The following is a 23,990-nucleotide window of genomic DNA, read 5'->3' as shown; positions in this document are numbered from 1 at the left end:
ATGCTTTAAAGAATGATATATCTGAATAATGAATAAGAATTGAATAATGGCTAATTTTCTTTTACTTTCAACTTCTTTGTTTGCCCTTTTTAATTTTTTAAGTCCTTTTCATGGTGGCACTGCAGCAAGTGTTGAGTTGTAAGCTGTCCACATTGCAAACTTCTCAACTACGTTCAGAAAACTTCCCAATAGTTTCATACTCAAATCACAAGCAGTAGAGATGACTAAGACTACAAAAATCTTCTCATCTAGGTCCCTCTCTTCTTTGACCCACCCCTAACTAGACAACTCTCATCAGTCACAAGTGAGTCTCATGTTCAGGAGCTGTAAATGACCAAAAGCACACTGAAATTCTCTTTGGACTCTAGCATACAGGAATGAAGGAGGTTTAATTCACCTTCTCGGGAGGTTTTAAAATGCACATTAACTTTATGACTTCAGCTAGGCCACCCTAACCTTTGTTAAGTATTTCTGCGTAGACAGTCTCAGAGTTTCCATCACTGCAGAAGCAATGTGATTTAACCCACATTATCATCACTAGCTGCTAAGCTGCAGCTACTGCACAGTATCAGCAGCACATCTTACAGAGTGGGTTGTTGTGCTGAAACCCTCAGTAACACTCCAGAGAGAGGTATTTGGTGGGAGAAAAAACTCAGCTCTTAAATATTTCAAATAATGGTTACAGTTAAATATAAAAGCTTTTAGATTTTTTTTTCTTTCTAGACATATTACCAGCACAAGCTGTACCAGAATTAATGACACTTGATTATGACAGCACAACTCTACTGTGGATGCTCTTGCACTGCAGTATTCCTTAAGAAACAAAGCCTTTGCTATAAAAAAAAAAAAGCTGAAATAGTAGGCTTGATTTCAAACAGTTATAATATTAATTAGTGGACTAAAAGTTAACTCAATACAGCACAACATAGATCAAAGACAACTTGTGCCCTAATGTTCTCACAGCAGACTGCACAAACCTCTGGTTTGGTGGGATTTTTCTATACCTTCAGATGTACCTTATACTTATCCCCACAGTATGAGAATTTATATGAAAAGATTGAATGACCTCATACAACTTTCTATAAATAAAAAGGAGAAGCCAGAAAAGAAAAGCAAAATTGTCAACTGTACATGGAAAGAGGGAGACAGATGAAACAATTATTATTAAAAAAAATATTTCCTGTGAAAAGTAAAGGCAAAGACGAGAAACAACACTGCAAAATCATCACTGGAAAAGTGCAATTTATCCAGCTAAAGTATTTAGTTGTACATCCCTTGCTGTTTTCCCATGCTAAAGAGCTTAACCATCGAAGGTGTCCCTTTTCTCTTTCTGTACTACAGCTAGAAAGAATGCTGTGTCATTGCTGACAAGGGCTATTCTCAGAGGTGCCCAGCTGGAAGTCCTTTATAAACTGATTTTCTGCCTCAGTTTAATATGGCACAACCTCAGCCACTCTCAGTTTCAGCACCTGAAGTTGCCCAGCCCTACAGTTCTTTGTTTCCTTGGCAAATGGCATTTGGAAGTGCCTGAGGCTGCACCATCAGCTGACACCAAATGAGTCCCACTGGCAGATTCACTAGGGCCCCCAGACCAGAGAGATGGCAATGAGAGCACAAAGGAGAGAGTACAATCTGCTACTTTAGATTCTTAAGCAGCACTGAAACTAGCAACAGGGCTAACACCTTAGAAATCATTAAAATTAACAGAAGTCCTCATAGGGGTAAATCTTGCCAAAGACAAAGGCTTCCTTTTGTGTTCAAAGGGCTGGAATATTTATCTTTGGAAAATCAACTCATTTGCAAATGCAATTGCAGTAGTGAGCCACAATTATTATAATTAACCATGTAACCTTTAGTGGGGATCCATCCTCATGATGCACATTTCAGTCTCAGTTTATAAAAATGGAGACACTGTTGAATGGCTTCACTGAAAAAACATCCTAAATGCACCTGAATAGAATTAGGATCCAAAGGAGCAAGGCTTTCAGGAAAGCCTGACACACTGCCTGTGATGAGATCCCTTCTAACAGGTTCACTTAAGGTCCTGAATGCTCCATCCAAGTACTGGCAGATCAGTCAGAGGAGAAAAGCAATCTTTTTTTAATGGTCCTTTGGGAAGACAGGGCTTGCAGTGAATTTGGTACTTTCTGGTATATTGTCTACATTCCAAGAAAGAGTATTAAACACTAAAGGGACCTATGGAAGAGGAAGTCATTGTGAATTATAGTCCAGTGCATGGCAGTCTCAGAAAGGAACCCATCAAAGCCCTTTAAATAAATCCCAGCACACAAGTTGGGAGCTGGCAGTGAATGCCATTTTTATTCCAAATCACAGCAAAATGCAGATCACAAAAAAGATGCCATTAGGTCAGATACAAGCAGTATGAAACAGGAGAGAGCTGAGAGCATCAACCCTCTTAAGTGGTGTAAGAAATGTCAGTTTTCCCATTTACATTAGAAGAAATTTGCAATGAGTCTATGAAAATTACAAACTAGTCAAAAGGAAAGGGAGAATGATGACTAGCCTGCAATAGTGTTTTTCTAACAGGGATTTTCAGAATATAAAGACTGTATCATCCTTTAAATCAAAGTAAGGTATTAAAATGACAGTAAGGAAACAGCATCAAATGCTAGAAGGACTTAGGACTGCACACTTATGGATAGGAATGCCACTGATACACTGAGGAAACTGACACCAATGCAGCAACATTATACTAAAACCCAGAAATATCCACTGCTTCACTGGCTGGCATTCCATTAATATGCACATAGCAGCTCTGCAACATTTCTACTGATCACCTTCTTGGCAAACCACTATTTTCTTCAGTGCCAAGATTTTAGGTAGATGATTTTACAGATACAAATATATGCCCTTAAAGTGAAATATATTCTGGAGAGAAATTTCTGTTGGAGACATTCAGTAATTCCATTTTCTAGACAGGCCAAATAAAAAGAAAAGCCAGCTATAGAGATGTGTACTTGCTATTACAAAATACCTGCTGGCATCTGAAAATAAACTAGCAGAAAATCAGGATAAATGAGACTTGAGGCAAACAACCCTTTGAAGAGAATAATGATGTGATAAATAAAAACAACACATTTCCAGGCTATTGAGGTACTCCAAAAGTAAGAAAAGGATTGAGAACAGAGGCTGAAGTAATGGGGAAAGATTAAATGAATCCCAAGAAAAATATGACCAAATATTCTGAAAGATATGAGCACCTGCCCTGTTTAGACCTAGAGGAAATCAATGACTGGTGATTTAGATGGATTATTAAAGCGATTTACAGGTGCACCTTCTGCTCCTTTTTCACATGTCAACATCACAGGGTGAATTGTGACCATTGAGTCAAAATTATTTGGAATATATTTTTAGCTTTAGGAGAGAAGTACAGCAGCTGAAGTACCTATTACTGATGTGATGCCCAGGAACACAGACTTGACACACTTCATTCAAGTTCAATTACAAATAACAATACTAAGAGGATAGGACTGGTCTTCAAGTCACTCTCCTTGTTTTACAGAGTGCCCTGATCCCTGTGAAACTTTTTCATTTTCTGAAAAGGAGGAAGAAAAATTAAATCTCCCTAAGACAGAATTATTATTGGTGAAGTTTAACATTTGGTTTTTTGAGTCCAAAACCACAACTTGAACTAGCAGGAATTACTGTATTTTAAGTTTCTGGTCCTTAAAGACCATCGCAGTTTGATAAACGCCAACTTGCTATTGTCTAAAAAATATTCTGTTTCCCACAAGACCAGATGCACATAATTTAATCAAGCTTTCTGCAATAAACACCAGAGATACAAAATAGTAACAAACAGCAGGAAGAATTATTTCACCATTTAGGGAACCAACCTTCCCCCCTTCTTTTGGGGTGAGCACAGTCTGGTAGCTGAAGTAACAAACTTGAGAACATAAATCTCCTACTACTGACAAGGTGCTGACACAGGGACCAGCTCAGATCTGTGACTTTCTCCTTTACACTCATTAGTCAAGGTTAGTAGCATAAAATTTACTGGGTCAATTAAAGACTAATGCTACCTAGTCAGAGGTCTATGGAAGAAGACTGTGAAATTTCCAAAAACGATCTGAGTTCCTCTAAGATCATAAGAAGTTGAACCAGAATCTTGTTACTTGTATAATATCCCTTAAACTTATTCCCTTATGTTCGTAACTACTGTACAGCCACCAGTACAACCAGGAAAATATGAAAGTTACTGATGTCAGCAAGGGAAGGACTATAAAGAACTATTCCTATTAATCATAAAATAAGTAGTAACTTTATCATTAAAATGTAAGCCCTTTTAGTGCCATCACCTGGAAATTTAGTATTAAATGGCAATAATAAATATACCTAAAATATGTAGATGAACTTGCACCTTATTTAAAGCATATATGCCTGAAAAAAACAATTCTACTTTTTGTGCATCTTAATGAGACTCTTCTCCAACACAGAGGACATACAGAAGTTAAATTTTCATTCTGCACCTATCCACCTTCTGGAATATAAGGATTCTTGTCTGAAAGCAGTGTAATGCAATACCATACAGAACTGAGATGACCTAAGATTCTTGAATGGAGGTAGTCTATCTTTTCCTCATTTCCCTTTCCCTCTCATGCCAAAAAAAAAAAAAAAAAAAAATCTAAGTCCTAAAATAGCATTCTGGATCACAAGTATAAAGAAAAGACAAGTGTTCTCTAATTGGAACTTACTTAAAACAATACATTGGTTTAAGGACCTAAATCATGCTGAAGAAAAATGACTTTGTTTTCTCCCCCTTTCATAAAAATTCTCTGACATGCTTCTCTCTCTTTTTCCTGCCTATTTTATCTTATTATGTTTTTCCCAATCTTCAACTTTGTCTTTTTTCCTTACCCATAAGAAATTTCTGATCGATTGTTTTCCCTCACTCATTACAAAGGAAACTAATGTCAAAACAATTATTTTTTCTGTCGAACAGCACTCTTCTTTCCCATCAGCCCTTAGGAAATCTAGACTCATTTCCAGCTCTGCTGTACACAACATTGTGACCTTGAGTAAATAATTTAATCTCCCTCCAACCCTCTTTCGCACTGCATGTGAAAAGAGCAAGAAAGTTCTTCAGTCTCCCTAAAATACTCCAGTTCTGGGCTTTTTGGGCCAAGAACTAGCACTACAGAGCTGTAAAATGCCTAATACAATACCCCTGCAATACATTCAGGGACATCTAGACATAAAGCTAATGCAAATAAATGCAGATGATGCTCTGCAGTACAGGGTGGTTTTTAGTTAGCTGCTGAGGGGCTCTGTCACAGCAGTTACCAAATGTACAGCCATCACTTTCAGTACCTTCTTACAGGCTTTTGGAACACTAAACAAAGCCATCTCAGATTAGCAATCTCATAGCATCAGAAGCAAAAAAAAAAAATTTATAAAAAGGCTATGGAGTTCAAATCCCCAAAACTACTGACAGATAAGACATCAGGTTAAATGCAATATTACAAGAACTGTTACTCTCTATCACCATCCTCAACACTCCCTTTGGCATGAGAGTATGATATCCTTGGGGAAAATAAAATAATCTGAAATGAATAGCAGGGCTTGAGAAAAAGCAGTGATTCACAATCAGATTGCAAGCCTTCTGCACTCTGGCTTACAATGGCATGGGTTGCAATGGTGGGAGTTATAGGAGATGATCATATACAACTTACATCTGACTGACAGCAGCTTGCATTCAAAGCCAGGATCTTCACCTTTGTAACTGAACTGTTTCATGCTATCCTGCAAATTGAGTGGCAGAGGAATTTCCCTTTCCATAGTCTTCCCTAAGGATTAATATTTAAACAATTTATTCCAGAGTATATATACTCTATTCAGCTTGAGCATAATAGCATAATGTGAACTAAATATTTCAGAAAATAATTTAAAAGGAATAATTTAATGAAAAAAAAATCCCAAAAAATGCACACAGAAAATAAAACCACAAAATAATGCCTCAAGAACCACTGAGGCTTGAAGACAAGTCCATTTCAAAAATCAGTTCATTTTTAAAGCCTAGTGGAACCTTGAAAAAAGGGTCAGTCTTCAAGCATTGCAAGGCCTTTTGAAACCTACCCAACTATTGTAAATGAAGGACTGATACAAGAAAGTCCTCAAACTGTAGCTTGGTATCAAAAAGCCACTCTTCAGTCCAATTTATGTTCCTTCTTGAGGGAAAATATCAAATCCCCAACTAGAATTACACACCACTGGGACAGTTAAAACAGAACTCCAGAATAATGCAAACACTACTGTTCACATTCAGGGCTAAATTAGTAAAACAATCAATTTCTTATATCAAACATTTCACTTCTGTTAATGCTTCATGAGGTGAAAAACACAGCAAAGCAAACAGCACAAGAGTGCTCTTAAAATAGCCATGTATTTTTCTCCTAGAAAAACTATCATGTCTGTATCTTACACATGGATTGAACTTGGCAGCATGAGCATCAGAAACAGGCTCTGGGGTTTGTAATGCCACTCTAATGCATTGCTAGAAGTTAATACTAATAAGAATTCCAGAAAAGCATAGGAAAAACTGCACCCACTTTCCCTGAAGGATACATCACAGAACATTCAGAATATTTTGTCAGAAAAGTGCATGGAATATTCTTGATAGCCCAGCAACTGCATTTTTTTTCTTCATCATTTTAGTCAATTTTTTTAGAAACTAGCAAACATTAGAATTAATGCAACATAAAACCACAGACTATTGCAACCAGAGCAAAAGATTTTAGTATATTAATAGGAAAGCAATGTTACACCTTTCTCTGGAGATGTCCTTCTATTAAGCTAAATGTAAAGCAAGTCATTAACATTTGCTTTGTGTTTTGTATATTCTTTTGCACAATAGAAGTCATCTTTTGCAGTACAAAAACATGCATGTAGGAGCATATTGGTTCATATTATCAAAGAGCAAAGGCTAAGTCATACAAGGAGAATGGTAGGAAAGACACTTCTGACAGCTCTCTGCAGTCATAATTCCTGGAGTGGAAGGCAGGAAATCTGGAACACTGGTGTGAACCCAAGCCTGTCCTTAATTCTGTCACACTGACAAGGCTTTCCCCTCTGGTTCTCCTATGCAAAGGAGAATTTCAAACTGATGCACTCCTAACACATGCCCCATTCACTCCTGCCTGGGATGGACTGCTGACAGATCATCTGTTCTGCTGGGGGGATCTGCAAAATCACAGGAGCAGGACATGAAGCAGATTGAAAGTCACCTACAATATGCCAGGCAAGACCTTGATGTCCCAAAATAGTGAATACAAGAGAGGTAGAGGAAACAAGATGAGCCCCTGTGAATTCCCATCCCCACTGCCTCTGGCTGGGAAACTTCCATTCAAACAGCAATCCACCCTTCCCTTAGAAACATGGTGGCCAAATCCAATTGCCTACTGCCAACAGCCCTGGACTCCACTCTTCCTAAACCTGGGCATTGTCTGTGGCTAACTGGCATAAATCCAAACCTGGAGTGCTGGTACAGCTGGTAACTAAGGATATAAACACACCAGATGACAGCAAGTTATAGGGCATCACCAGAAGTCAGAGAAGACTACTTGCACGTTGGAAAATAAATACTCAGAAAGTTTATTTAAAGCTGAAATAACTCATGCTAAGCAGATCATCACCATGACATATTCCTTTGTAACAAATATTCTTTTATATGCCATTGAAAAATGACTTCACAAATTTTCAAGCTGAATTGTTTGTTTCTTCTTATACTTTTAGAAATAACTTCTATTTTAAAGGACTACAAAAACACAACATCAAGAGTTACAGTAAATCTCCTCAATCCCTTCACAATATACATCAGAATTATATTTTTTTTTAAACTGACACATCTCCCTCCTTTTAACTCAACTGCTTGCAACTTTTGCCTACAAGGAGGAAGTCTAAGGTCATGGTAGCAAGAAAAAGAGCTCTCTTCTCTCTCTCCTCCGTTACAATCTAGTTTTCAGTCACAAAATGACTATTGGTTAAGCTTCTGTTAAATAAGTACCTACCCCAGTTTCAAAACATGAAATTAGAAATCAAAAAAACCCCAAACCATTACAAGCTTCAATTGTCAATGAAAAAAAATTATTCTTGTGCACATTTTCTCGACTATGCAGAAAAGGTGAACAAAAAAGCCACTCTGTGCTTGAAGCGATGACTGAATCATAAAATGTGGTAGATTATCATCACCCCAGGATAGTATATACCTACACATTTCGTGGAGAGAGACATTTTGGTTTGGTTTGGTTCACTTGGTGTTAAAAAGTTCATGAAAATAATTTAAAAGCTTGAAAAAAATACCATCAAGGTGATATTTTTGAGGAAAAGGTGGTATTTCAGAGGAGCACTACCTGCTACCTGCCATTTTATCAGAAAACTCAACCTTAATGCTAATGATTTAATTGAAATTATTCCTTTTAAAAATGTAATTACAGCTTAGTATGAATTAGAAGCAGATGTGATTTAAAGTAACCATTTCTCCAAAAAAGAAAAACTCATGACATTCACTACGAGGAAAGATATACGGCTAAAGATTAAAAGATGTTCCTAAGGATGAATAATTTTAGGGACAGGGAAGGGTGCATATGCAGACCTTCACTCTAGACTGTTCTGTTCAACAACATTTTTCTTACATCATGTTTTCAAATAATCTCAAAAGAATATTTGCCTTTAAGAACAAGCAATGGTTCAAGAGAATTTCCATCTGGAAAATGGTCAGAATTCCTATATTTTTTTACTATGCATAGTTTCTTAAGGCCAAGCAGTTGATGTATTCCAAATTAACCACTCAGAGCTGCTAGTACTGCTACCTAAGCAAATGGAATGCTTTTAATAAGGACTGTGCATTCTATTCAATTTTGAGTACCTGTGTTCAACAGACCCAGGAACCCTGGAGAGCACCTCTGGTCTGGAAGGGAGTTCTCTTTGACATTTGGGAGGGTGACATAGCACTGGCTGTCCCTTCAGAAAAACCATTCTGTGTGGGAAGGAAATCCAGACACACAGAAGGCAAAATGGCTGTGTGCACTGATAGCCAGTTGAGATTGACACAGATTTAGAACTACAGCCTCTACCTGACATCAGCTGTGGTAATTTAGTCATAGAAAACTCACTGTTTAATTCAGCCCTCTGTGAACTCTCTATAATCTTCATTCTTAATTCAAAATGCCAAATATTTCCCACGTATTTTGTTTTTCATACTTACTGGGTGAGCAACAAAGGGGATGAACCACAGTCAGATGCAGGGGAAGGCCAGCACAAGTCCTGTGAATCACAGATAACTACTGCTGGCATGCCCAGGTACACTGGACCTTCCAGGATTCAGCCCTGTAGTAGCTGTCAGAGCAAGTTACATCAGCTGAATAGAGATTTTGAAGAAAAATCTAGTAAACCTATTCCTGAGGGCTGCATAATATTTTGTGATCCTTGATATTTCATTGCCTGTAAAAAGGTATTGCCACACCAGAACAAGGCTATTCTGTTCATTTATCTTTTGATATCCTAGTTTGCTATTTAACAGCATAGCACTACAGTTATTCATGCTTTTATTCACACTTGCAGGTTTAAATCGCTCACTTTTCATCCTATGGATGAATAATTCAGACCTTGACAAGACTGTTTTGTTTGTAAGCACGTTTTTCCTTGAAATGTTCCTTCCTGTTTTTACAGGAAATGAAAAATAGGCATAGTATACAACACATATTATGTGCCTCTAAAGGGTAATAGGAATGTATTTTTCTGATAAACTTAACCCTAAACTGAACTTCCATTCTTTGCGCTTGATAATCCAGAAAAGGGAGGGCAAAAAAATCCGAGTACTTTACTGCTATTTCCTACTTTCTCTTTCAGAGAAATGAACCATGATATAAATTAATGATTCCCTGCATGAAGATTATATAGGAAGAAGCAAGTTAATCTTATTTTACCTGATGTCCAAAGGGAAAATAAAATTCAAAAAAATAATTCATTTTCTCATTTTCTGACAAGGTCTTTCAGCAAATACTTTGGATAAAACAGACTGTCTGACACATCATGGAAAGCATATTGAAAGTTCAGCATCCATCATAGAAAACAACCTGTCAACAGGTTTGTAATCTTTAAATCTAGTGCCTGTTATCTTAAGTGTCCATAAATGTAGCTGTCCTGACAGCTAAACAAGAAGAAACCTTTACTCACATAGCCAGAACCAAACATATGCAGACCTCTAGAGATTCAACTCCCTGCCTTGAATGTAATCTAGAAACAAGTGACTAGACCCATGGGAATAGCAAGGACCATGTTGAACATAGCCAGTGAAACTTAAACAGCCTTAACAGCCACCTAAAATATCCAGCAGATCTTACCAACTGTACTTCCAGCATAACACAGAACTAATTAAAAAAAACTACATCGCAATTCCTCCTAAGGGAGGCAACAACCCATATTTTCTGCTACAGGTTCAAAACTTAGAGGTCTACTAGGGCAAATTCAGACGAAGCACTTCAATCTAATGAGAAACTCTAAGGTTAGTACATTCCAGGGAAAAGGAGACCTGACTGTATAACTGCTTGTCTTTTCATGGGTTTGAAAGTACCCTGCTAACCCTGGCCCAAGCTTGTGGCAAAGGTAAGGCAAAAAGTCAGCTCCTCCTCTCTACCATCTACCACCCTCTGAGCTCCCAGACTCTCCCGCTTGTTTCTCCACCCTTGGACTGCTCCAGCTTCAAGGTGGCAGATCAGCACAGCACCCCAAAGCACCATTACAACCAGAGTGCTTCAACCCAGTGTAGCTCAGGAAGCAGCTTCTGCTCAGTGATGCCACCTCCTTTGCCCCAGAGCTGCAGCTGGTCACCCCAGAGGAGAGAGAAGGAGATTCAACTTTGACCCTTTCAATTGGGTCTGAATTGAATCTGCTCTTCTAAACAGGAGCTTCCTGCCACTTAGGCTGACTCAATGTCTGTTCCATTAGGTGCTATTGCCAATTTCACCGAGAGGCAGCTGATTCACACCCCTGAGGCTGGGTGACACAGATGCTTCCATCTTTGAGCTATACCTGCACTCTTCCACTTTGACATGTGTAACATGACAGTGTTACACCCCAGAGTTTCCAGACCACCTGGGGAACTGGTCAGTCCTGGCACTGTATGGAAGAGAACTAGAGATTCACCACAGCCAGTAAGGACTCATCAAAAGTATGTAAAACCTCCAAGGATTACAGAATGAGAAATTAATAGAAACCACAGAAGCAACATAAATTGAAATGCACACATCTGCCCCATCTTAAAAGCCTGGGAGGATGTATGGAACAAATCTGAACAGTATGAGATTTTTTTTGGTCAAAACTTTCCTCCAGCATTTCAACTAGTGAGGCACACCTCTTCCTGGCCTGTCAAATTACAGTCTCTCCTTTGGTCTGTCATACACAGCTAAAAAACTGCTTTGCAACAAGATGAGACATCTTGAGTTATAAAACTTCAGGCACTCAGAAAAAAAAAAAAAACAAAAAAAACTAAAAATCCACTTTACATCTCTCACCCAATGGATCTGTATCCTAAGTAGAATCAGTCACTGAGCAAGGAGTTCTTAAAATCAAACCTCAAAATCAGAAGACAACCCTAATGAGATGGACTAGGGCTCTTGAAAAAGCTCCTTTTGGTACATGCAGCTAGTTGGAAAAAATGAAAGAAGGAAAAAAGAGCCCTACAGAAAAATAAGGCAGAATTTTTCTTGAAGGGGAAAAATTAGATCAAAAGCAAATACAGTTCAACTGCAGTGCACAAACCAGAAGTTGCTAAGCAATCTGCAGTGATATGACTAAGTTAACCATGTGAACATTGCTGGCTTCCTCGGGAAGTTTCAAAGGACATTTACTAAATAAGGCAAATTTAAAGGCACATATCTTGCTATGAAATCACCAATGTGTCACAGTTAAATAATTAGCAGAATTATTTTCAGTCTTTTTAATAATCCAGTAGTAGCAACAATAGTTTTCGACAATTTTTTTAAGAACTATGAAGGCAGAAGAAGGAAAAACCCCACCAAACAAACAAAAGAAGAAATAAAAAAACCCCCTTCAGAATAAAATAAATCTATATTGTTGAATTTATCACAAACATGAAGAGAGGAACAAGCCAAGTGAACATTTTTTCTAACATGTCTGTTTTTTAAGGCAGTTGATACTTGGTTTCTAAAATGGCTCCTATGTATCACAACATACACACCTCTAGATGTCATGTAACAATGAATTATGGAAAAAAATTGAGCACCGCAAATTCCTGGAATACAAGATAAAGCCAGAGACACTGGCACATGAAATCAGGATTCTGTGTACCAGAAATAAAAAGTAATGCTAGGAACCACAACACTGACAGAACCACCGTATTCATGGTTCAGCAGGAAGCCAGAAACATTTCCATATACAAAGGCAAACAAAAATCTTGATGTAATCTTTTTTGCATCCCCAGAAGAACAAAACTAGATGTAATAATGCTGGAGGTCCTTCAGTGTGTTGGAACAGGCACATACCATCCTTGAACCCATATTTATTCGGAATGTCAAAGCCATGACTTAATATGATCTGCGCTTTCCTCTACAAAAAAACAACAGTACTTACAGAAATGTCAGAGTTCCTAAAAACTATTTGGGTGTTGACAGACTTGCTCTTTTCTTATGAAACCGAGGAAATTACTGAGGTTACAAAGCACATGTTCCAAGCATTATTTCGAACCTGGAGTACCTGAAGGACCTTCACAGGCTGCCAGATGTGCCACACAACTTTTGGCACTCCCATTTAGTGGAGCTGTCCCTTGAGGTCACACAAGACAGCATGAATATCACAAACTGGGTCTTGAGGAATTTTAACTGCAGGTGAATTAGAAGTGTCCTCCACAAATGGACACCCTGAAGAATATATTCTGGTTTTATCATATTGAAATAGAAGTAAGGAGATAAGCTCAAAGAAATATTAAGGCTCCACTTGCTAACAAAATCAGTATTTGCCGCCCATAGATGCTTGCTTATTTCTACAGCAGAAGTATGCTACTTGGTTTTACACAGTCAAGGTAAAACACACTTCACTACAAGTGAAAAAAAAGAGTTAAAAGAAAATTAAAATTTCAAGTTTATGCACAGATTTAATGAAATAATAATATCCAAGATCAAATGCAAAAAAAAAGAAAAAGGAGAGGAGTAAACGTTATGGTTTTTTTTCCATCACATACAGAAGCATAGGCCAAACTCTTCCATTTTTGGCTAGCAGTTCTATTTACATACTTAAACTGAGTTGAAATGGTCTAAAAATTTTTCTAAATTAGATTTCCATACTGAAACCTGACAAAGAACTTAAGGGAAGTGTAAAATAAGTAAGAAACCCCAATCAACAACCAAACAAACAACGGGTCTTACATGAACACGTTTGTGACACATTTTTTGCAAGCAAAGTTTTTCAAACTTTCTGTTTGCAAAAAACATTGTGTAGGTCAGAGAGTGGCTCAAACATTATTGCCCTTTTTAGGAATTGGTTAATCCCTGTCTCTTTCCATATACAAAAGAACCAAATCAATTTTCCGCATTTACACATGAAAAGTAAGTAATTTAATTTTTTGGATTTTGTTGTGTTTCTACTACCATTAGCAGAAGCTTGAGCATTTGTTTGGTTGGGTGAAATTAGCCTGGTCTTATTGGTCTGGACTCCAGATCACTGGATCAGGTTGCTGAATACATCAACAAATCCGATTAGCGGGTAAAAGCCCTGAATAACTTTTCAGTCACGACTCCGCAGAATTTCAGCATGTTCCACCCTCACCAAATGAAAGCACCTTCAGATGGAGCAGATGTAAAGCTGTGAGTGAAATTAAAACCCCACTTATACTGCAATATGTAATATATAGTGACTCATATTCTCATCTTCTTGATCCCTCAAATCCGTCTTGTCCTTCAATATAATAAAATTATATGATTAAATTTTCAACTATTCAGTTAAAATTACTTCAAAAGTTTAAAGCTGGGTGTAAGTCTGGCCTGTTAATATTTGTTGGTTGAGCAATTGTTTAAATTATTATCACTGAATTTCCTAACCGGGTTTTTTCCTCTGTACTTTATCATAACAACAAAGGACAAGAAATTGTCTTCCTGCTTCCAAAAGCTCAAAGTTACTTTCTCCTTCCTGCATCAGGCAAAATTTAGGATTAATAAGGTTTTTTTAACAATTTAAAAAAACTAATTGAGGCAGGAAAAATGAAGAAGAGCAAGAGACAGTGAGGGATTCTGACATCAAAACAAGTGCTAAGGGCATTCAACTTGAAAATGAAAGACAAAGGTCTAAAATTCAGGTCTTCTGCCTGACATGAACAAGAGAAATAAAATAAGTCAGTTACATCCTGTATGATTCTGCTAGCCACTCCCTGTAATTCCACTGTGGATCAATTCTGCTCTTGCTGTAAGTAGCGTTGGCGCAGCTCATTCAGGCACGTGCCTGGTGTGCACTAACCACGCAAATGATTCACCCTGCTTTACAAATATGAATAAACTCTCAAATATCAGTAAGTCTCTGCCCAAGGTACAGCCAGGCAGGAACATTTTGCTGCTTGCCAGAACTCACATTTGTACAAAGAACCCCCTCTGAGACTGTAATAGCACAGCCTAATGGGATTTGCGACTTTCATAGAGGGGAAAATAAAAAATATATAAATCAGCATTCTGGCTCGGAAGACATTTTGTCAAAAAAACCCTCATAACTAGCATCAGGAAAAAACATTCTGAACAAACTATCCCTCAACAACCTCAATTTCAAAGATTTATGAGATTACTAACAAATTAATCTGACTTGTTCAGAGCTGTACAGTCTATTTCATCAGCATATATTTGCAGGCATTCTGAGACAGTTTACACATACACAAGGAAATACAACACATTCAAATAATTTAGGTCCACATTACATGGAATGGTAAAGCATATTAGCATTTTAATTTTATGGATCTAAACCAGAGTCCTATAACTTCCAAATACATTCATAAAAGGCAGAAAAGCAAAGAAAACAAATCCCTTCTCCATGTTGCAAAGCAGGTGCAAAGCTGTTGTGCTGAGCTCTCTCGCCCTGTTGCTGACATGAGCCCCAAAAATAGTCTTCCCCATACAGATAATGAGAAAAATCTCTGCATTACCTATCAGATTGCTATTTAAATTTTCTATCATACCATACGCTCAGAAACTGTTGCTTGTCATCCTCGAAGTGTGTGAAAGAAAATCAGTTCACAGCATTTGTAAAAAACAGGCATTTTTTCCAGCCCAAGCCATGTTTGCAAACTTCTAAACTCTTTTGTACTGAGGAGAAATTACAGTGGCATGACAGTCTTAACCACAGCAGCCTGGAGAAATGTAGAATGAAATAAATTATGTTTTTTTCCAATATTATTCCAATATTACTGAATTTGAGATTAAAGGAAATAGGTAATATAGCATAGTAAACTCATGTTCAAATACCTATTTTGAACATTTTATAAAATCAACCTCTGTTCCTTATTGAGCTTTGAAACTCTTCTAACAGTTGTATGACCACGCATTCATGACTCAGGGCATTTGAACATTTTACAGAATTTTGCCCTACTCTTGTTCACTGGAAGAATCCTTGGGGAAAAATATGCCCGTTTTAAAACAAATGGAAAAATACCTTTTTTTTTTTTTTTTGTCAATGATGTAATGTAAACACACTTATCTTGTGTAGTTAAGTAATGAAGATGCTATTTCCATGTGCAATAAAGCCCAGTAAGCTGTTCATGGACTAACTGAAGTGACTGGCAGTTCAGTTACAGAGCCAGCATCCCAAATATACTAATCAACCACACTGATTCAAGAATTAATACAGATCTGAATATTTTTCCTCTGATATTAAATAAAACAGTAGATTACAGCTGAAACAAGACATTTCTTTAGCTTGAGTCTGTCACTTTAGGTTGAACTGCACAAAAAATTTAACCCTTAAAAAAATCCCATTAATTTCTCAGGTTTGGGAGCAGGTGGTGGGAGTTAGTAATAGCTGTAGCTGAACCACACCTTGCTGTAGAATCACTATGAATATCTCTGTCTTTTAAATTTTTTTTACACTTGCACAATGTGACTAGCCATTGGAAAATGCATCAGGTATCTACATTAAATCAGGTTCAGGACAGGAATTTTAACTGTACATATATATATTGTCCAAATGGGGACTTTGGTGGGGGGAAAAGGTAAACTCCCCATAAACTGACTGACTTTAGAACCTTTCTTAAAACAATTAAGAAAAAAGAAAAATTAGTCAAAGATCTATGGTGGAATAATTGTTAAGCAAGGAGGCACAGCATAGCTGCATTAGCAAGTAAAAATTGTTCTGTGTGGTCCTATATACAGATAGGTAAAGAAAAAAAAAAGAGGCATTTCAAAAGACATCTATACCACTCTGTAAGTGCACCCAAATTAAAGACAACAGCTGTATTTTAAGCACAGTTATTGATTTCAGAAGGTTCAGTACAAATTTGTTCAACATGTGGTTATTTAAAACCTGCTTGCACTCCTTTCTGTTGAGCTGGTTCACAGAGTGCCTTCAAGTATGTTTAACGATGAATTTATTCACTCCTTATTGCTTATCCATATAAAATTCATTATTGCAATTATTAACTAATTTAAATAAAGCTCTTTTTTCAGTTTTAACAAGGTAACACTTTATATGCATTTGTAGTCAATGCAAATTCTTTTTATGAACTTACCAAAGGAAAACATTAAGGTTTCAAGACAAAATAACAATGATGCTCCACAAACCTATATATTTTGTATAAAAACACACAGACTTCTGTCCTAAACCTTTTCAGAAACCTACTTGACAAAAGGAATTAAGCCCTTGTCCACAGTCTTCTAAAAGCAGATGCCACTGTATTAATGTTCTGATAAATGTAATGATCAGTTAAAAAATAATGGGACATATCTCTTGTTCATTTCAGAAATAGAAATTTCAGTTAACTGTCAGATAAAAAACCCATTCATATACATATAGAGAGAGTTTGATCTATGCAACTGCATTTTTCACCTACTCGGATATGTTTTCAGTGTTATTTACAGTCTGACGTGACATTCCTTGCTTGAGCTGCTGTAACGTTGTTTCCAGAATATGGGCATGAGCCTTCATTATACAAAATTTTTAATTCACCTGGCTCACAGGCACAAGAGATAAATTAGCTTACTAATAAGTGCTCTCAGATAATCCTCTTCAGAAAATTGATTGTAGAGTTTAACCAATGTCCTGCTTTTGATTTATCTGACATCCAAAACAAACTGCTGTTCACTCTTTGAAACATATGTGTGTACACTTACATATACATGTGTGTATACACACATGCATATCTATTTATATATGTACATATAAACATTAATGTTTACCGTGGGTTCAGTCCTCTTTGTTGTTTCCTGAAAATTAGTCCTATCAGCCTTTAGGATTTTAATTTAAATTAATAATTTAAAATTATATTTTCCTTAAGAAAACAGTATTTAATAATTTAATCACATTTTCATGGAAGATGCCTGATAAATTATGCCATATTAATTTTCAAAATAATGAAAATAGAATAATCTTTACCTGTTTAATGCATTTTCAAACTAATACATCCCAGGTATTATATACTTTCCTAGTAATTACTGAGTGTTCAAAAGGAATTATTTATCTGTTAAATATGCCTTAATTCTCAAAAGTATTTTAGTCATGAGAAGCTAGAAGAAAAGAACTAATGAAGGCAGCAGTAACAGCATCACTCAGTGCAGTGCTGCTTGGTTTGGGTGCATAACACATACAGGATAGTAAAGCAAGTGTTATGTACACAAGGAGTTAAGTACATCCCCAATTATGTGCAGTCAATCACACCTATTGAAGTCAGTGTAAATTAAAACTTTCATTGGCATAAACAGAAAAAAATTAATACGTTTTCATATATTATATATGAGTAAAATGACATATAAACACATGTATTGAAGAGATTGACTGATAGCATTGGTTTATTTGCCAGCTTGATTGGCATATTTAAGGCTGATTGCCAAACTACTATTAAACATAACTCACTTTCAGATTTGTAGGAGTAAAATATATATTTGTACTGTATTCAAAACTGCATGGTAAATTTTTTCAGATATCATGGACAAAATAATTTCCTTAATCACATAATAAGAATTTGGAAAGTCAAGCAGGCAAGAGAAACCTGTTGGGTTTGGACTTGCCCACACTCTGGATCACGGCTGTGTGAAAATGGTCTGGGAGCCAGGCACAAAGATGCACAGCAGGGACAGCTCTGACACACAATAAATGCTCCAGGTTTCTTTATGAAGAACTCTCGGGAGTAGAAGAATGTTTAAAGTTTGCTACAGAGATCAATTTCCAGAGAAGAAATGTTTTGAGAGAAGAAAAATCACAGGAGGCTACATCCTGGTTTTACTGTATCATTTTACTGCAGAAACTCATCTGATCCTCACCATTTTAATTACAAGGAGGCACAAAACCTATTTCACATCTGCTCACTGAGCCTGAGAAATGTCTTATAGTGAAAAGGAAATGAGAAGGACCAAGAATACAAATGAACTGAAACACAAGCAGCTAATAAATTCCTCCTTTCCTTAAAATCAGTTCTAATAATTTATTGTGAAATACATTTAGGCTTGGTCCACAGTAATTTTAATTCAAATAAGCATGTTTAATTTTTTTCCATCCTTCCCATTAAAGGATATTTATTTTTGCTTATTCTTTAAGCATTTTGTCAGCATTATGCTCAATGCTATTTCTTTAAGAATGAAAGCTATAGCATTATATTCCAAAATGGTTGAGGAAACCTTTGCCATGACTCTCAAGTTGCAACATGCCAGATATTCATAGGTTTTCAAAGCTGCTGGTTGAAGATATAATGAAAGGATCTAAGGTTTATGCATGAATCAGCATCCCCTTGTCACAATGTCATGGTGCAGTGATCCCTGCAGAGCTGTAAGACTTGATTTAAAACAGCAAAGCTCAACACTGACTCTTGAGCCAGCAGGATTAAACATCCAAGATTGCACATATATAACCTCTGTGCTCAAACTACCATAGAAAAAACTTGTTATCCTTATGGCAGTTTTATAGCACTCCATAGGAAACCTCTCTTTAAGTGACTCCAATACCCTCTCAATTCTAAAATACGTCAGAACACAATACAACTACCCCTGAAGTTGTTGGTAGGCAGATTTAAGAGGAAAAGATTTCATCTTCATCACTTTCCTCTTCCTTGTTCTGACAGAATTAAAAACTTTCAAAAAATCTGGTATCACCGATGGCCAGCACTCCTTCAATTAGACCAGACTCAGTTACACTGCGCTGGAGGACAAGGAAGTCCAGAGGTCTGGATATGTTCCAGTGGTTTGGATGTGTTCCACTCTGCCCTGTGAATGGCCTCCAATGCTGTACCTTTGCTCCAGCTGTTAAACCAAACAGAACCAATGAGGTTCTGCCAGAATGAACCAAGAACTGCCACACAGAGCTAAGCCCAGCCCATTTCTCTTGACAGCTACAACTGCAGTCATGGCAGTAAACACTGCTCTTAATTGTGCATTACTCTGAAAAAAACATGCACCACCTCTCAATCTAAACCACCAGGCTTCCCAGTGATGCTGACTTACTAAGTGTCAAACTGCAATTAGATTCCAACAGCTACTCCCACTGACCTGTCAACACAGCTTTGCAGAGATGCAACAGTCCAACAAACTCAAGTGACTATTTTTATGGCCGCTTTTTAAACATAATTGAGCTGGGTTCCTTTCCCAGGTTACATGAAGCTGGCCTGTCCACCTTGGTCAAAATCAGTGGAATTGGGCCCAATTTGCTATCGTGCAACACATCATGACAAGATCTCCTGGTGTTGAGGTGAAATTCCCACTGAAGCACAAGTCATTACATGAGTTAAGGCTGCCTACTCACAGAGTGTCCACTCCTACACTCATTTTTTGGCCACCTTCAAATGACTGAGTAGTATCACTGCCTGGAACATTACTCAGGGGTACATGACCATCTCCTCCTCTCTGAAGTTTCGGGACCTAATTTCAAAGTAGTGCCAGCAACACCGGTTCATCTAAAAACCATCCGCTCCATGAACAAACTCCGAGCAAGCACCAAAAATTAGTCTAAAGACTTTTACATATTTCTGCAGTGGGTTTTTTGTTTGCTTGTTTTTAAAGCAGATGGAGCAGTGTGCTGTTGCCCTGAGGCTACCAGGGGTGGGAGGGAAGCAGGCTGAGCCCCAGCAGGGTGGCACAGGGGATCACTGGGGCTGCCAGCTGCCACCTGCAGGTGCCAGGTTGGGACCAGCAGGCAGGGCTGCACCCCACCTCTGCCACACCAGCCAGAGTTTCTGCAGCCTGAAACACAGCTGGCTCGGGGGTTTAAATCAAGAGCCAAAATATTTCGGTTTGGGGCAGAAAAAGGTCGTAATTTCTATTATGGTATAAGCCTGCCACTACATTTCTGTGCAGGATAATTGCCTTGGTGAAGTGAAACACTTGGGTAAATACTGAAGCATTTTCAGATTCATATTATCCTACATTTCTGTGACCTTCTTTTACACCTGCATTCTTTCATAGTGCTGGTTTGGGGCACAAGTTCTTTGAACATTATTCCAGAAATAAATTTAAAAAAAAACCAAAAAACAAAACAACACCCCCCCCATCCAAAAAAAACCCCTAACAATACCAACCTGCAGAATGTTCACTATTTCAAATGAGAACAAGCATAGAGGGGACAAAAAGAGATGGATTCTTCTCAATCATTTTGCATGCAGTGCTCTGCAATCAGCTCCTAAATTCTACTTCTTGTAAGCCAAATATCCATCTTCGGAACTCCTTGTTCTCCAATCAAACCCTTCTAGGAAGGTAATTGAGGGGATATTGTACATATTTTTAGCACATGCTTCACTAGTCAATTAAATCCAATGCACAAGACAACTTCACTACATCATCGGTGGTAACTGAGGTGACGAAAAAACAAGCACATTTTCAGGTCTTAATTTGGAGCTCTTCAAACTGCTTGAAAATTGAAGCATGGGACAATGCTCAGACAAAGGAAAATCCAAGACATGGATACCATCCATCTCCCTTCTGCTGGAAGCCTCAAAGTCCACCACTGCAGTCTACAGCCTACACATAGCATCTGACTATTGTAGAAGTTCTCCACGAGCGACAAGAACAAGGCTGTTACAGGCACACAAATGCTGGTCAAAAGCACTTGATGGTCTTGGGGAAAAATATGTAACCGTTAGTTTCTCAAAGACAAGGTGACTATGCTCGTCTCTACTGCTAGTAGGAAAAACCTGGTGCTTTGCAAAACATGTTTTCAGGGTTTTGTTAGCTTCACAGATTTGAGAAACACATTGTCACATTTTTGCAGAAAGCCATGTAACTGCTACACTTCATCAACAGTCCAAGTAACATCATCTGCAAATACTGACCACGTGCGGTTCTGGTTGATAGAAACCCCCATTATCTAAGGAAGGAGGAACTATCCAAGCAGTTTGCAAAGATTAACAATTTAGCACTACTGTGGCTGAATACATGCTCTGACCTTTTTTGCCTTCAGCTATGGATGCTCTATCCTCCTACCCTCCCACATGCCACTGAAAGCTCCTTGAGTTGAGCTCTTGCACCACCTATCCCAGCGTCTGTGCCAAGCCGCCCCTCTTCAGCACCACCGCACGGGGTAGCTGAACCGGGGGACTGAAACAAGGTCGCCCACGGAGGGAAACAGCTCCCGCTGACAGCGAACCTCCAGATTCAGCGTCCCTTACGTCTTTTTCCCCGGAGGGACGGGAGAACGCTTGGGGGGAGCGCGGCGCTGGGCGGGAGCGGCCGGCACGGCTCCGACCGCGCTCCCCGCTCGCTGCAGGGAGCCCCGGTTGGCCGGGACCGGGCACGGGCGGCAGGGAGGGCAGCGGGGCAAAGGCGGGCACGCCTCAGCGCCCCGGGAACGCGGCTGCCCGCTCTCACCCGGCACGGGCAGCGCTGCTTTGCCCGGCCGGCCCCGCCGCTCCGCGGGGTCACGCAGCCCCGCCGGCCCGAGCGGCAGAAGCGCGCACGGCTGCGGGACCCGCCGCCCGCCCGGGGCGCCTCTCCTGGCGCTGCCCCGCCCCGCGTGCGGCCGGGCCCCGCCGGGCCGAGGGCGGAGCCGGGCACGGCCCCGCCAGCAGAACCGCGGGGGCGGCGGCTCCCGGCGAGGTAGAGCGGGCGGCGAGCGCGGCCGCCCACGAGCGCTGCGTGCGGGGGGCGAGATGGAGCGATGGAGAGATGATGGAGACATGGAGGGATGGAGCTCCCAGCACCGCGCGGCGTAAAATGGCTGATCGCCCCCCGCCGCCCGCTCCGCATCCCTCGGTGCTGGCCCGAGGGGGGCTCCGGCTCTGCCCGCGCCAGCAGCGAGTGCTCCGCAGCCCGTGGGCAGCCCCGGGGCGGCGGGGGAGCGCTGCGGGCAGCCCCGGGGCCGCGCAGCCTTACATAACGCGGGGGGAGCCGCCGGGAACCATTTTGCACCTCCCGGAGGGCTGCGGGGGCGCACCGAGACCCCGCACCCCGATCGCACGGGGCCGGGCGCTGCCGCACCTGCTGGGCGGCGGGGCGGCTCCCCCGGCACCGCGCCCCGCACACACCCGCACCCCGCACACACACACACACACACACAGACAGACACGTACCCCGCACGTCCCCGCACACACACCCACACACACACCCCCGCCGCACCGCTGGCAGCCGCCCCGCCCCCGCCGCCACGGCAGGCTGGCAGCGCCCGCTACTCACAGGCGTTGGTGACGGCGAAGCTGTTGGCCACCTCCAGGTTGTCGATGTGGGGAGTCAGCCTGAACTCCGAGGTGGAATACTGAACCATCCCTACCCGAAACGCGCTGTACTCCTGATCGGCGCCCCTCGGGAACAGCCCCCCTGCAGGGAAACACACACGCGTCAGGCGGGCGGGGGCACCGGCGGAGCGGCGCCGGGGCCGGGGCCAGATCTGTGCCCGCCGCGGGGCTGCGCTGGGCGCCGCTGCCGGAGCGCTCCCGGCCGGGGCTCCGTCCCGTCTCGGGGGGCGCGGGGACCGGGCGCTGCGGCCGGGGAAAAGGCGAGGGGACCTCGCCGGCGCCCGGCGGGCACCGCGGTGGGACTGGGAGCGCGGCGACATGACAGGAATGCCCGAGTGACAGCGGCGGGGATGAGGGATCGGAAGATTCGCCGGGAGGAGAGCGGGGTCCCCCCGAATGCGGGCACCTACCGATCTGTATGCTGTTAGAATTGACCCCCCAGATCAGTCCCCACAACACAGGAGCAAGGAAGACAGAAATATGCATAATCTTTTGCATTTCCAGGAAAAGTAGAGCATCCACAAAGCCACGGAAAACAGCCCTTTCTTCTTCTTCCTCCTCCTCCTCCTCCGCGGAGCGCGCTCGTCAGCAAATTAGATCCCGTGCGCTCCGGGCGAGCGGCCGGCAGGAGCAAGCGAGCCACGGGAGGGAAGGAACGAGAAGAGCCCCGCGGCGGGCGCGGGAGAAGCCGCTGTCCGAGGAGCTGCCGCCGCTGCTGCTGCCGCCGCTGGCGGCTCCGGGGCTGAGCGGGATGGGGGTGCCGGCGGTGCCCGCTCGCTGCGCTCCCGCCGCCCGGCCCGGCCCGGCCCTGCCCTGCCCTCGCACGCGCTCGCCCGCGCTCCTCGCACTCAACGGGCGGGCGGCGCTCCCGGCGAGGCGGCGGCGGCGGCGCCTGCGCGGAACCGGCCCCGGCGGGAGCGCGCCCGCCGCGCCCCCCGCGCGCCGCGCCCCGCCCCCTGCGCGCGCCCGCCCGGCCGCCTCCAGCACCGCGGACAGCGGCACCGCTCCGGGAGATGGGCCGCTCGTTCGGTTATATTTTATTTATTTATTTATTTATTTATTTATTTCACCGGCCTTCCCCACCTCCGAAACGCACCTGAAAAGCAATTTCTAATTT

At 41.1% G+C, this 23,990-nt stretch overlaps 1 protein-coding gene across 3 annotated transcripts in view; it reads right to left on the bottom strand.

Annotated features, from left to right (window-relative positions):
• GRIA2 (glutamate ionotropic receptor AMPA type subunit 2) overlaps positions 1–23,701 on the bottom strand; it is an 89,106-nt gene extending 65,405 nt beyond the window's left edge. Inside the window, exons 1-2 of one of the 3 annotated variants that reach the window (XM_059470488.1) lie at positions 23,284–23,701; positions 22,815–22,955 (exon numbers count right to left, since the gene is read on the bottom strand). In XM_059470488.1, coding sequence (XP_059326471.1) covers positions 22,815–22,955; positions 23,284–23,371 — 229 coding nt within the window. In that variant the 5' untranslated portion in view covers positions 23,372–23,701. The remainder of the gene's footprint in view (positions 1–22,814; positions 22,956–23,283) is intronic. The other 2 variants (XM_059470487.1, XM_059470486.1) reach the window with 2 other exon arrangements.
• Positions 23,702–23,990: the final 289 nt, after the last annotated feature.

The sequence above is a fragment of the Ammospiza nelsoni genome, chromosome 4 (genome assembly GCF_027579445.1).
Source record: "Ammospiza nelsoni isolate bAmmNel1 chromosome 4, bAmmNel1.pri, whole genome shotgun sequence".
NCBI classification, from domain to species: domain Eukaryota; kingdom Metazoa; phylum Chordata; class Aves; order Passeriformes; family Passerellidae; genus Ammospiza; species Ammospiza nelsoni.
Note: the sequence above shows the minus strand (reverse complement) of the source record. Positions and strands in the feature narration are given on the sequence as shown.